The following is a 12,886-nucleotide window of genomic DNA, read 5'->3' as shown; positions in this document are numbered from 1 at the left end:
CATCTTCTTATCTGATGTGCAGAAATTTACGTTTGCTCGATTTATGGAGTGTTTTCATACAACGTCGATGAAATTGTTCATTAAAAAGGCAACGATTTTCCAAACTGGTGATCGGAAGATGACGAGCAAGATGGAAATAAATCAGATGTTTTCCGTTGCTGTAAAAAAGATGACCTTGCTAGAGCGCTCTTTAACAAAGGTAAGTGGAAACACCTGTGTGGGAGTGAAGGCAGATTAGATTCCCTAGAGGCCCATTGTCCACCCACAGTTTTTTTCCACTTACCTTTGCCTCATCAGATCAGTCCTCAGGAACAAACGGGAACAAATCGATGGTGTGTTAATGAAGCTTGATACTATATTTAGTCAGGAAGAATATTTCCTAGCATGCTTGGACCTGGAGATTATCATTCACACAGACACTTGCTGGGTCTTAATTTCCTGCTGTCAGTGTCAACAGAGATATCAGCTCTGCATCTGTCCAATAGGACAGTGACACACCTGCATTGTTAGCCTATCATTATGCTGCTGTCCTTTTAATATCATTATTTATATACCTTCCTTCCTTCTGCTATTATGAATTCCCACCACCCAGTCATCACAGATTCACTAACCTCATAATTTGATGACTCAACAATATCAACCATTAGCCACCATTTCCACCTGTGCCACCTCTAAAGATGCTAAACATCACTTTCTGAATACATTTTCAAGAATCAAGAATCAAGAATCAAGAAATGTTTATTGTCATTCAAACACTCTCATGAAAGAACAAAAAACAGCACTCAGGTCCCAGCTCGAGGCGCACAAAACAGTCACCAAAACAGACACACATTCATTCAACGCAAACACTCATTCATTCAACGCAACACTCTCCAGAATACATACAAATTAGTGCAGATTAGTGATTGCACAGATCCCTAGTAGCAGCATCAAATATAACACAATTAGTCCGACAAGGAAGCAGTGATCACGTCATCTGCTGCAATAAACAATTTATTTTGTTTGAACTGATGCTTGCCTGATCCTTTGATGACGCTGAAGGCAGGTCAATGTTTATTTCCAGCATAGCTCCAATAAACTTGAGCAGATTTCTAATCAGCAGTTTTCTCTTTTCCTTATCCCTATGGTTCCCATAGCCTCACAACATTGGATGATGTAAACATTTTGGGTTTTTTTTGTCAATGGAAATCACAACAAAGTCACGACAACAACTGCAAATACGCTACGTTTGCTTGAGGCTGCTTATATAATTCCCTTCCGACCCACCAGGGGAGATATTAAAGAAGTCGAGGAAAACAGAAACACGCATTTATTTGATATTTATTTTAGTTTTCTTAACAACATTTATTTTTGATAAGGTAAAATATGCAAATTGCTTCAGGACATGCAAGACAACCTGTAGATTACCCTGCATGCATATTTAAACCACTACTTACAAAAATATTTTTGGATATCTTGTTACTTCCCCCCTACCCAGTTCATATATCCACGTATAGCATGTTCAATACTGTGAGCGTATTTGTAAGCATAGCATATAATATCTGCCAAAGAAGATGCTTATCTTTAACGATAACGACGTCGTATCTGTCATTTAAATTCAGGACTTTGTTTAAGTATTGAGTTGCATCTTTTATTAACAAGATGCAACTTGCAGATTTATTAGGTTACCTTGCACTTCATGTCTTCTTAATGGACATTTTGTACACAGCTGGCACACAACCCAACTTGATGATACATCATACAGTTTAGGGGAACTCATGCAATCCTCAATTGACTTACGTCTACCATAGCATGGTGTGTCAACAGCCGCTAGCACAGGTCGTCTCAGAATCACTGTCTCACGCACTCAGAATCTTGTATTGATTCTCACATGAAGTACAGTATGTGCTGACAGCAGCACAATTCACTGTGAATGCACACAAGTAAATACACACAAAAACAAATGCCACACCAAAAATATCAAACATCCCAGAGAAAGCCCCGTCATTTCTAGGGCATCGCTCTAGCAGACAAAATATAGAAAGATTTCTCAGCATAAAACAGTCAGTGAGGGATTGAGTGGTTTTTTGCTTTAATGCCGCCCACAGAGTGTTTACAGCGGTGTTCTGCAAGGATTAGCTGTGTGAGAGGATTAGTGAAGCTGCATTACTGCTGTTTTATTTAATTCACAACAGGAAAAGACCAAAAATAAAAGCCTCTTAACCACATTTAGGCTGCATGAGCGGCCGTGCTGGACTTTTAGACAAAATGTTTGTATCCCCTTTAAAGACCTTGTGCTGGAAAGGGGCTATAAACGACACATGCACACACTTTCTCACACACTTAACTTTATGTACTTAACCTATAATCTAGTAATCTTCTGAATGTTGCCCTGTGCAGCATATGGTTTACTAGGAGACACCGTGTCATATCTGTTAAGGCGATGATGTTGGTGAGAGTGCAGATCGACAGAGTGCGAGAATTACAGAGAGAGAAGGGGATTAAAGCAAAAATGCCTAGGAGAGAGAGAAAGAGAGAGAGAGAGAGAGAGAGAATAAAAGATTTGCAGCAGCAGCATATTACCTCTCTTTCTCTCTCTTCCCTTAACTCCACCCAGACACCGTCTTTCCTTGCATCAGCATTGATCCCAGTACATCAGTATAGGAAAGATGGCCTCATCTATCAGTGAATGGCTGCTGCTGTAAAACAACAGTAAGGCTCCTTTCCACAGTGTCTGCACACAGGAGAACCACCTAATGCAAACTGCTTGCTATACGGGCACTACTAATGCTCCATACATTTGAGACTCAACACTGGGACTGGTCCACCAAACGCAATGCTTAGCTTGCCTTACATGAATCCAATGACATGTCTGGAGGTTTGTTACAAATGAGTGATTCTCAAGTTTACATGTATACATTACACACATGTGCATTTATGTCCCCACTTGCTCCTCTGGATTTGACGCTTAATTGCATTTTGTTGTTGCGCACTGGACAGTGACAATAGTGTATCTAATATCTAATCTAATTTGATTTACATTTTCTCTGCCCACATTTAGAGCTGAGCTGCTTTATAGGATATAATACACTCCATTCATTATTCACATAACTCCAAGCGGTCCAACTCTACTGGGAAAACTATGGAAAAGGTCTATTCCACTTCAAATTCAGCCAGCAAAAGACATGGGCCACAAAGGAACAATAAACACGAAACCAAAGAAGCTGGTAAATTGGTGAAGAATATTGCATTTGTTCTTGTGATTACACGACATGAAAGCACTCATTTGTCCAAATTATTCTTGGGGTGCAACAAACACATTGGATGGCTTTCTGCCTCTCTTGAAAACCTGCCTGAAATATCAAAATGGTTCAAAACGTAGCATCCAGGCATTTGTTTCCTTGCCAAACATCTGGGCATTTGGAGAACCTCCTGAGATTGTAAATCGGAAAATATGGGCTATGTGGAGAATGACAGGCGAGGAAAACATTGCAAATGGGCCCCAAAGAGGCAAAGGAAACAACGTTGATATGCTTGAAGGCTGGCTTTTTGCATATACAATAACATTCAGGGAGTCGTGGTTTTTCAGTTCCACTTCTTACCTGTACAAATACTAAATAATAACTCAGAACATATTCTTAAAGTGTTCTATAAGTGCTCTGGGTTCTGGTTTCCTCCACGTTGTCTGTAAGTGTGACTATGAACAGAAATGTACTGTAATGTCATATGTTATTCTGTAATAGACTAGCCAATCTAGGGTGTGCTGTGATTTTTGCCCTGCAGGGTCTTTAATTCACAGGTTTTAGCAAGCATCAAAGTACATAATCAAAGTGTGTCAGATATGACACACTTTCCAAATCTGCAAAACTAAATCCTGAATAATACGACTGACATTACAGGTTACAGGACAAACACTCAGTTTAACATACCTTAATGGCAACAGGGGGGCAACGAAGGATATGGAGATAACTAACATCATGTAATCAATTCAGAACTCTGTGAAAAGTATGCTAATTTATTTTATTTTTATTGGGATTATTTTGATCCTTACAAACTGGTAACTAGTTCATAATTAAAGATTTTAATGTTTCCCTTTTATTTATTTTTTATATTCCTTTTTAATTTCTGTGCTCAGAATGCCTTTGTGCGTATGTTTAATAAATTAACAACAATTTTGCATCATTGTCTAGTTTTCTGTCTGAGTGGCACAATTAACCAACAAGCCCCCAAGTAAACTCCTGTCACACATGTTTCAGAGCATTTCTACTCACTCACCAGGAGCTCACTTGAAAGAGTGATTCTCTTTCAGTGTGGCTTTCATGTAACTTAGCATCAACAGAATCACACACTCAGAGATTCAAATGCCTGTATCCATGAAAATATGTTCTTTATGAATAACAAAGACAAGAAAACACATAAGAACAAAACCCACTGGCCCAGTCACCAGCCAAATACTTGAGAAGGACAAATTGGAAACATAATCAGAAAATATAAAGAGCCATGTTCCAGTTCAGCTGCAGAAGAAAGGCGAAGTCAGATAGAGGTGGAGAGGAGAAAAGGAAGAAAAGAAAAGAAAGGCTGCATTAAATAAATGCAGCTTTTTCCAGTCCCTGCAGAAATTCACACTGTGCTACCTAATTGAAATTTCCTGGTTTAATAGCTGTGAAATAAAGTCAAAGTAAGGAAAGAGGAGGCCAGGGAAAATATGAAACGTGTGGCAAAATAGAAGAAGGACATGCCGGGGAATGGCTCGAGTCTTAGAAACTCAAAGACCAAAAGAAACATGGATTTAATGGATTTAATTAATGACTTGTAAAACAGCAATAAAGACTAATTAGTCATTACTATTTAACTATAGTATGTCTCCCTTTAGTTCTCTTTCCACAACGTTAACCTACAACATCCTAGTTCCAGGTAGCTGCCTAACTAAAGGCTGACCATCAATGCAGGCTGTAGTCCTCCTTAGGACACCGGCAGATATACCAGACTGGGTTTCTGTGGGGCTGGCTGGTGAGCTAACAGGTAACGATTAGCATTAATGAATTCAATAAGAGGGCCCCAATGAGGTAATCTCACTGTGCAGCCAGAGGAAACTTCCCATTTACACCAATTATAGCAAATGTATAGCGAGACAGTGACCCCAGCATCCAGACACCGACTGTAAATGCTTTTATTGATAACTCCAAGGGTTTAAGCGTTTTGTGTGAGTGCACAGCACATATATCAACTTCCTCTGAATTCAGGTGTTGTGTTTGTCAATTAAATATTGGTAAGCTTTGGATCCCAAGTGGGGGAAAAATTTTAAAAAAAATTCTCAAGACAAGGAAGTCTTTATAAAAAATATAGCCTTTATAAAATGGTCATATTTGGTTCCATTTTTTCAGAAGAGCCCTTGAACACATATTTGTTATTTAATTGGTGGATGCTATGTCAGCATGTTATTATGCCATAGTCCCGGCCATTATCTCCAGAGTTGTCTTCACTTCGCTCTCTTTCATTCTCATGTATCTAGCATTAACGTTGTTAGATGGTCTATTCACATGGCACTTTTGTTTACCTGCATCGCCCAGGAATTAGTCTTCCTCTTAGCACAGTGATCCTCTCTGTCTGGCATAAGTGTTCCACTTTCATATATATTCACTTTCTCCCTTGAATACGTGATGTAAATATCTCTGAGTAGGAATAAACGAAAAAGATTATCCTGTGATCGTCTACCAAAGGCCAGAGTGCCTATAGGCAGTTATCAATACACTCCTGGCACCTTAATAGCTGAATAAGTTATGGTTAAAATAACACAAGGACATGCTGATTGGTGAAGGTTAGTTTATGGAAATTTGGTTCCTTGGAATTTGTCAGCCAGCCAGTATAAGTGGACTGAAGTAGAGAAAAGAGCGCAATTGCTTGGGGCTATATAATACCTATAATGATGAACAAATGCTCCTAATTAACAAGAATTTTAGTTGCTTTAGGGCAATGGGGCAAAGAGCATTCCATCGTCAGTGGAAACATGTATTACAAAATGTGTTTTGCCGCATGTAAAAATGCTTATTTTAAACAATTTTATTTACTCTGACCTGCTTGGACTAACAAAATTGTTGAAACTTGCAGAAGATGTACCTTTGAAGATATAATTTAAATTAAATCATCTGAAAATGAGGAGAGCTTTGTTATATATTTTTGCTGGACTGTGTATTTACATTATGGCAAATATTTCTGACAGGGTTCAGACCAACAGAATCTTTTAAGGTTTACCGTTGATGACAGCAATGCATTTTGTTTTGTCGCCCTTTACAGCACTGCCTAAGGGAGAGTCATGAATTAAACTTTATGCTTTCACATCTGAAAGACCAAACCCAACCAAATCATATTTGACTGATCCTGCTATTTATTAATTTATTCATTTATATATGTATGTCAGACTGAAAAGTCTGAAAGGCCTAACCTAACATAGCTTTTGATTTAGTCAAATCTAATCTTTGTGGTATTCTCCTATCAAACATATTTTGGTGATACCTATAAGATTTACAAATTAAATACTGACATAATTTAAATGATACACACTTGATGTGAATAATCAAGCACATAAGTTGATCAGATAAAAGTTAAATAAAAACATGCATGTGTTTCTGTCGTTTTTCAGGCTAGATCTAAAGGTCCATTTATCCATTATCCATTTCATTTATGTGAAAAGACATTAATAAAATTAATAGGAAAAACAAATCTTAATATATAATCTGCAGTCAATCTGATCCAATCTATATTATACAGTAAATGCACAGTGAAATAAATTATTTTATTCGATTTTTTGGAGTTCAACAAGTGCCCAATTTTAATCAACAGTAAAAACATTAATATACTGTATATTTTTAGTACAGTCATTAGTGGCTGTACCACTGTAATATCATTGCAGTATATAATAGAGCGGTTCTGACACCGCTCTGATGGCTAGAGAGAGACAAAACACAGAGTCAACAAGGACGGATTAAAAAAGGATGCAAGCTCAGTGCAACATTTGATGGAGTGGAAGAATGGCTCGGCCAGCCTTTCAGTTCCAAAGATATTGAACAGTCTATAGTGGCCAGATTGAGCCGAACTGCCTCTGACATGAACTCACCACTTTTGAAAGGATGCATTCAGTGTTCATTGATCACAAGCTTTTCACTTCAAGCAACATTTTCAGCAGAAATCCCCTCCCTTTCAAAACAAAACGGACAGGTAATTAAAACCTGAATCACTGAATGAAAAAGTTTCATGATTGTAATCTATGTCTCGCTAATGCAAACACGGAAGAGATGGGGAGTCCTCCTCTAGGTGAAAAAATGTATTAAAATAACTAATGCATTAACACTGAATATTATTTACTACAATAGCTTCTAGAAAAATCTGAGTGGGGGCGGCGATGTTAGTATTACGTATTACGTAGTATTAGTATTACGTTTCAGACGTCCAGCACAATTAAGATACAAACATATTTGCTTTTGAGGATGGCAATTCCTCAAAAGCATTCTCCACAAGAAATTCATGCAACAAATGTATCCAGTGGCTGGGAAGGAATCTTTAATATGCATCTAATATGCATCTATAGGTGGAAAGGTAGGCTCTTCACCAAGAGAACAAAGGTTGCAGCAGGAACTACTAGATCGTTAGTCCGAGGGATGAATGTTTGTTTTACATATCAGTATCGCAAAAGACAAAGTGAGAATAAATTTACATTTTGATTAATCGTCCTCCTTGTAATAAGTACCGATAGATGTTTTATTGATTTTTATTCTCTCTCACTGACACATAAGAACATACTACAAACTCAAACTGTCTCTTCACCAGCGAGCTAAGCGATAGGACTCTGGAATGTTTGTCAGCATAAAAAGATTCATGTTTATAATTATCAGCTAGAAGTTTTCACGAGCCATATGGAGCCATGTTTTACACCAAGCATAAAGCACAGCTTTACTGTGCAGCAGCCTCTAAGGAGGGCAGACACACTGTCTCTGCACATCACATTAGAGAGCCTCTTTGGCCGTGCATGCATGCATGCATGTCAGTGTGTGTGCATGTATTTTTGTGCGTCTTTCCATGTGAATCTTTTTGCGTGTCCCAATTGGCCGACTGAGTACACATGTCCCTGAGCCTGTGTAAAAGAAGTTTAGTACATTCTTTCTGCCATCCTTTGACATCTCTGTTTCCCTTTCCTGGCATACAGAATGCCTTTCAGAGTAAGTTAAATGCTCAGTAGCCCCTAATAAGCTGCAATGTATGGTGATTGCAGCCTATAGACTGAGAATCAATGACTCAACAGTGTGTGTTGAAGTGATCAGCATAATCGTCGTTCCGCTTAACTTCAAAATCCAAGGCAAGCTGTTTCTCTAAGGCTATTTGCAAAGTCACTGAGACATTTAACCAAGGCTTAGCCTGTCTACAAAAAATATCTCTTCATTGCAGTAGATGTCTCGTCCACTAAGGATGTCAGAGCTCTGTGGTCTGGGCATAAAGCCTGTAACTTTCACGCAGTGCTGTGCTGGTGTGTATAATGAAGCATGTGAATAAGAGAAAAAGACAGGAAGATGGATGATTTAACAAAAGGAGAGACCTCTTTTTCTGTTCTGGGCTCAGAGATAAAATAAAAGTGAAACAGGCATGCACACTCTTTCACACACACACAGACACCCGCACTTACACACCCATGTACACGCACACACGTATTTGCCAAGACTTCTTTTGTCTCCTCTCAGCTCCTTCAGTATTCCTCCTGAGGTCGCCACTGCTCTTTGACAGCACATGCCCTGTGATCTGGTGGCGTATTAACGCTGGGCAATATGGCCACCAAAAAAACGAATTATTTTTAGCAATTTTCAAATGTTTTTCAGATTTAATGTGCAAGATAGTCAAGCAAGAACAATGAGTCTAACATTTGCATAATAAATAATATGTGTTAAGTAATAATGACATTATATATTTATATAATAATTATAATGAATAATTTGGTCATCTGTTTGGAGAACCAATGAAATGCTGACACTGCAGAAACATACACTGTTTGACAACTTAAACAGAAACGCTTTCAAAAATGGAAACAGTTGTTCACTAAAGAAACCTTGGTCAATTTCTCTGAAAATGTATTACTATTACTGAGTATGCATAACTGATAGATTATTCAATTATTAATTATTAAAATAAGTATTTGCTGCCAACACTAATGTCAAGTAAATTTCATTTATGTACTGCAAAATCACAGCAACGGTTACATGAAGGCATTTTCTGGAAGGAGCAGGTCTGAGCAAGCACTTGGTTACAGGGGAAAGGTTTTCTGTCACTGTCCTTTAACAGGCAGAAACCTCAAGTAGATCCAAGAGTCAATTTGCGTGGCATGTCTGCCTTGACCAGTCAGAGTGTCGCATACATCTAAAATCTTAACGTCGGTGAAGATACATTTCTGTGCAGAGATTAATTAACTCTTCTGTTCATGAGGTTAACAGAGTTCGTTAAACTTGAAAGAGTGCTATATTGCCTGCCATGATATCACAGCTTGTAATAAGATACATCACCTGGTCCTTAAACATTAGCGGTTTCCGTTTTCGGATATTCCTGTTCCGCATTCCACATTGAATTCGTGTCAAGAGGTCTCGGCCCGGCACTGCACTGGATTGGTCCACACGCATTACAAACGTTGTCACAGTTTACATGCCGGGAGACATGTAAAATATCATTTGGATTAATCATGACTTGATTTTAGAATGTAATTAATGTAATGTAATGTAATGTAATTATTTAACACACGTGAAAGCAAACAAATCCTGAATGAGTCAAATCAACTGAGGAGGACCGGAGAATGTAACCGCAGCAAACATCATGCAGTGACTGCCTGTGTGAGACAGTGTATATTAAGTGACGAACAATAACCTAATCTGCGTAATCACCCTTTAATAGAAGCACAAAGCTCCCACACCACTGCTAAGCTACCAACATTAGCATTACAGCCACTCTTTCAGTGGAGAGCATATTCCAAACCATGATCGTCTTCAGTGCCATAAACCTGCAGCCACTAAACATTTATCTTGCACTTTCATTTCCATCGCTCCAACCAATCTCTCTTTTTTTCTTTGTGCAGGTCTCAGCACTTCATTGAAAGCCCTGCGATGCAATGCATTAAGAGAGCATCTGTGTTCTTTGTCCACATCTTTTCACCATCCTATTTATGAAAATGTTTGCCCTTGCCTTGTCAAGAGTGGAGTCAATATTACACACAAACAGAAACAGCTCACACCTACTCTCTCTCACACACACACACACAAACACACAAAAAGCCATGATTGTAGATCATCAAATCCCAGCGATGACACATTCACCGATTACCCATCTTCAAAAGAATATCTGTGGAAGATGCTGCAATCCTATTCTTAATAGGATTGCAGCATCTTCCACAGGATTTTTCCATCTTGATCTCTGTGATGGATCAAGGTAATGGTAATTCACCCAAGTCGTGTCTGATGGAAGAGCAAAAACGTGAACAGCACTAATCTGTGAAGACTAATCTTGTTGGTTTACCTGTATCGCCTTTCCTTTTGGGGGGTTGCTTCTGGCAACTGGCGCCCGTGGCTTTGTATTTCATTGTGAATCTGACCTGTGCATTCCCTCGGGTAGCACAAAGCTTACTCTCTCCAGCTTTACAACGTCGGGAAAGAAATTGGTTGCAAAGACTGCCTGCAGCAGTACTCCACAATCGAGCCAGTATTGCAAATACTGTACAAAGACTCTGCCGATAGGGATATGTAGTATACACACACACACACATATTTACCTACCTGTGTGGCTCCGGTGTGCATCGGTAAGGAACGCCAGACAGAGGGACAGCAGCAAACTCCACACACCTACTCGATAAATGCAAGGACCCCTTTCCCGCATTCTGCTGGAAAGACACGCAAGAAAAGCGTCCACAATCAATTTAACTGTAATGTGATGTACATTAGTACATTTAGTACATCTAGTATATTAGTACATTAGTACATTTAGTACATCTAGTACATTTGTACATTTAGTGCAGATCAGCTAATGGTTGAACTTTAAATGCAGATAAGAGGAGGTTGGTAATTTTGGTTTTCCATCACAGAGACCAAGATTGAAAAATCTCAACTATTATTGGGATGAAAAAAATATAAAAATAATTCCTGACCCCATTAAATACTTGTATCGGTCAATGTTTTCACACTTCCACTGTGACAACCTGGGCATTTGTACTCTAAGGAGCTGGATATAATGTTATCCAGACATTCATGATTCCCAGACTATTAATTCTATCAAATTTAGTGCTCTGTGGTTCTTCTGCTAAGGACAAAATGTGTGGCTCTGATTGAAAATATTTGACAGCATGATTGCAACCAACTTGGACGGACCTTCTTGTTCCCTTCAGAATGAACTGGATTAATGTAGTTGGCTTTTCATGCAGGAAAGTAAAGTTGTAAATCTAATAGTGTCACAATTTTGCTTTTGCAGAATTTGTAGAATTTTAGCCTTGTTTTAGCACACAAGCATAAATGTTCAACGATAAACAAATATAGATAGATAAAGAACATGTACACAGGGGAAATATCTGTTTGCTGCAAATACATGGAAGCAGAAGGGGAGATGGTAAGTGACATGCACACACATGCAGACAGACACATGCACACGCACTCCCACAGGGAGGAAAAGACAAAGACAGACAATGTGGAGATGAAAGAAGTTTGGAGGCTATCACTGCTTATATATGTGGAAACTAACTGTATGAAACCTCAGTCTGTAGCCAACAGTAAAACAGCATCAAAAACAGCCGAGCTCTGTTAATACAATCTCCGTTGTTGCTGCAAAGTTTATATTGTTGTGGTTTCTGAGGGTATCTGCTGTTGTAAAGTGAAGAGTATTGTAATACAAACCAAAGCAGCCCCAAAGCTTTGAAGCATACAAAACAGGCAACCAACCCTCTAAAAAACATGAATGAAAGAAAACACAAGTCTAATAGAAAGCAAAAAACAACAAAGACCATCTTAGTCAGCAGTATCATCAGTGGATATTCTGGGCAGGATGCAAACGATGATGAATAAGCACCGCAGAACACCAAATAAAATGTTCTGTCAATGTACAAATGTTGACCAGTAATGCGTATGCTTATAGAACTTTACAATCTAAGCACTGAACGGCACTGTATCATGTTGAGCATTCCATGTCAACATCAATAATACGCAGGAAGTTTGCCTGGCAGATACGGATTTGTTCAAAATACTTTTGGCTTTCCAGCCCTTATTTGCACGCTGTTGATCTTTGCCACTCCAGGATCTTCATGCTTCCATTTCTTGTGGTGATATAAATAACGGTAGTCACATGGTGATGAATATTAAAAAAGTTTTCACTGCCAGGGAACAGGGCTAGAGGTCAACCCAGGAGAAGGTTCATGGACGTAGTGAGGGAGGACATGAGAGTGGCTGGTGTTGGGGAGGACGATGCAAAGGGCAGGGTGAAGTGGAGAAGGTTGATTTGCTGCAGCGACCCCTCACGGGACAAGCCGAATGAAGAAGAAGAAAGAAGACATGATCATGAGAGCAAAACACACCAAACACTCACCCCGATGGATCTGTGCTGATGTTTTTACCTCAGCATATTAGCGTATTTGTGTTGCGACTGTGTTGCCGTGAGGAAGTGTGTATGTGCGTGTTAAGCCCTGGTTTTGGTTCTGAGCTGGATGTGTGAGTCATCTGGCTCTGCGCAGTCAGGCATTTCTGGAGCTGGAAGAAGCTGCAAAGCCAGACCGGCTGAGCCAAAGCTTTTTTTGGTTAGAGGGCATCAAATGAACGCACGCACGCACGCACACACACACACACACACGCACGCACACGCACACACACACATGCACACATGCACACTCTTGCATTACCAGACT

At 39.2% G+C, this 12,886-nt stretch overlaps 1 protein-coding gene across 1 annotated transcript in view; it reads right to left on the bottom strand.

Moving 5' to 3' along the window:
- LOC137907920 (chemokine-like protein TAFA-2) overlaps positions 1-10,878 on the bottom strand; it is a 104,853-nt gene extending 93,975 nt beyond the window's left edge. Inside the window, exon 1 of the mRNA XM_068752285.1 lies at positions 10,779-10,878. Coding sequence (XP_068608386.1) covers positions 10,779-10,878 — 100 coding nt within the window. The remainder of the gene's footprint in view (positions 1-10,778) is intronic.
- Between the last annotated feature and the right edge of the window lie 2,008 nt (positions 10,879-12,886).

The sequence above is a fragment of the Brachionichthys hirsutus genome, chromosome 2 (genome assembly GCF_040956055.1).
Source record: "Brachionichthys hirsutus isolate HB-005 chromosome 2, CSIRO-AGI_Bhir_v1, whole genome shotgun sequence".
NCBI lineage: Eukaryota > Metazoa > Chordata > Actinopteri > Lophiiformes > Brachionichthyidae > Brachionichthys > Brachionichthys hirsutus.
Note: the sequence above shows the minus strand (reverse complement) of the source record. Positions and strands in the feature narration are given on the sequence as shown.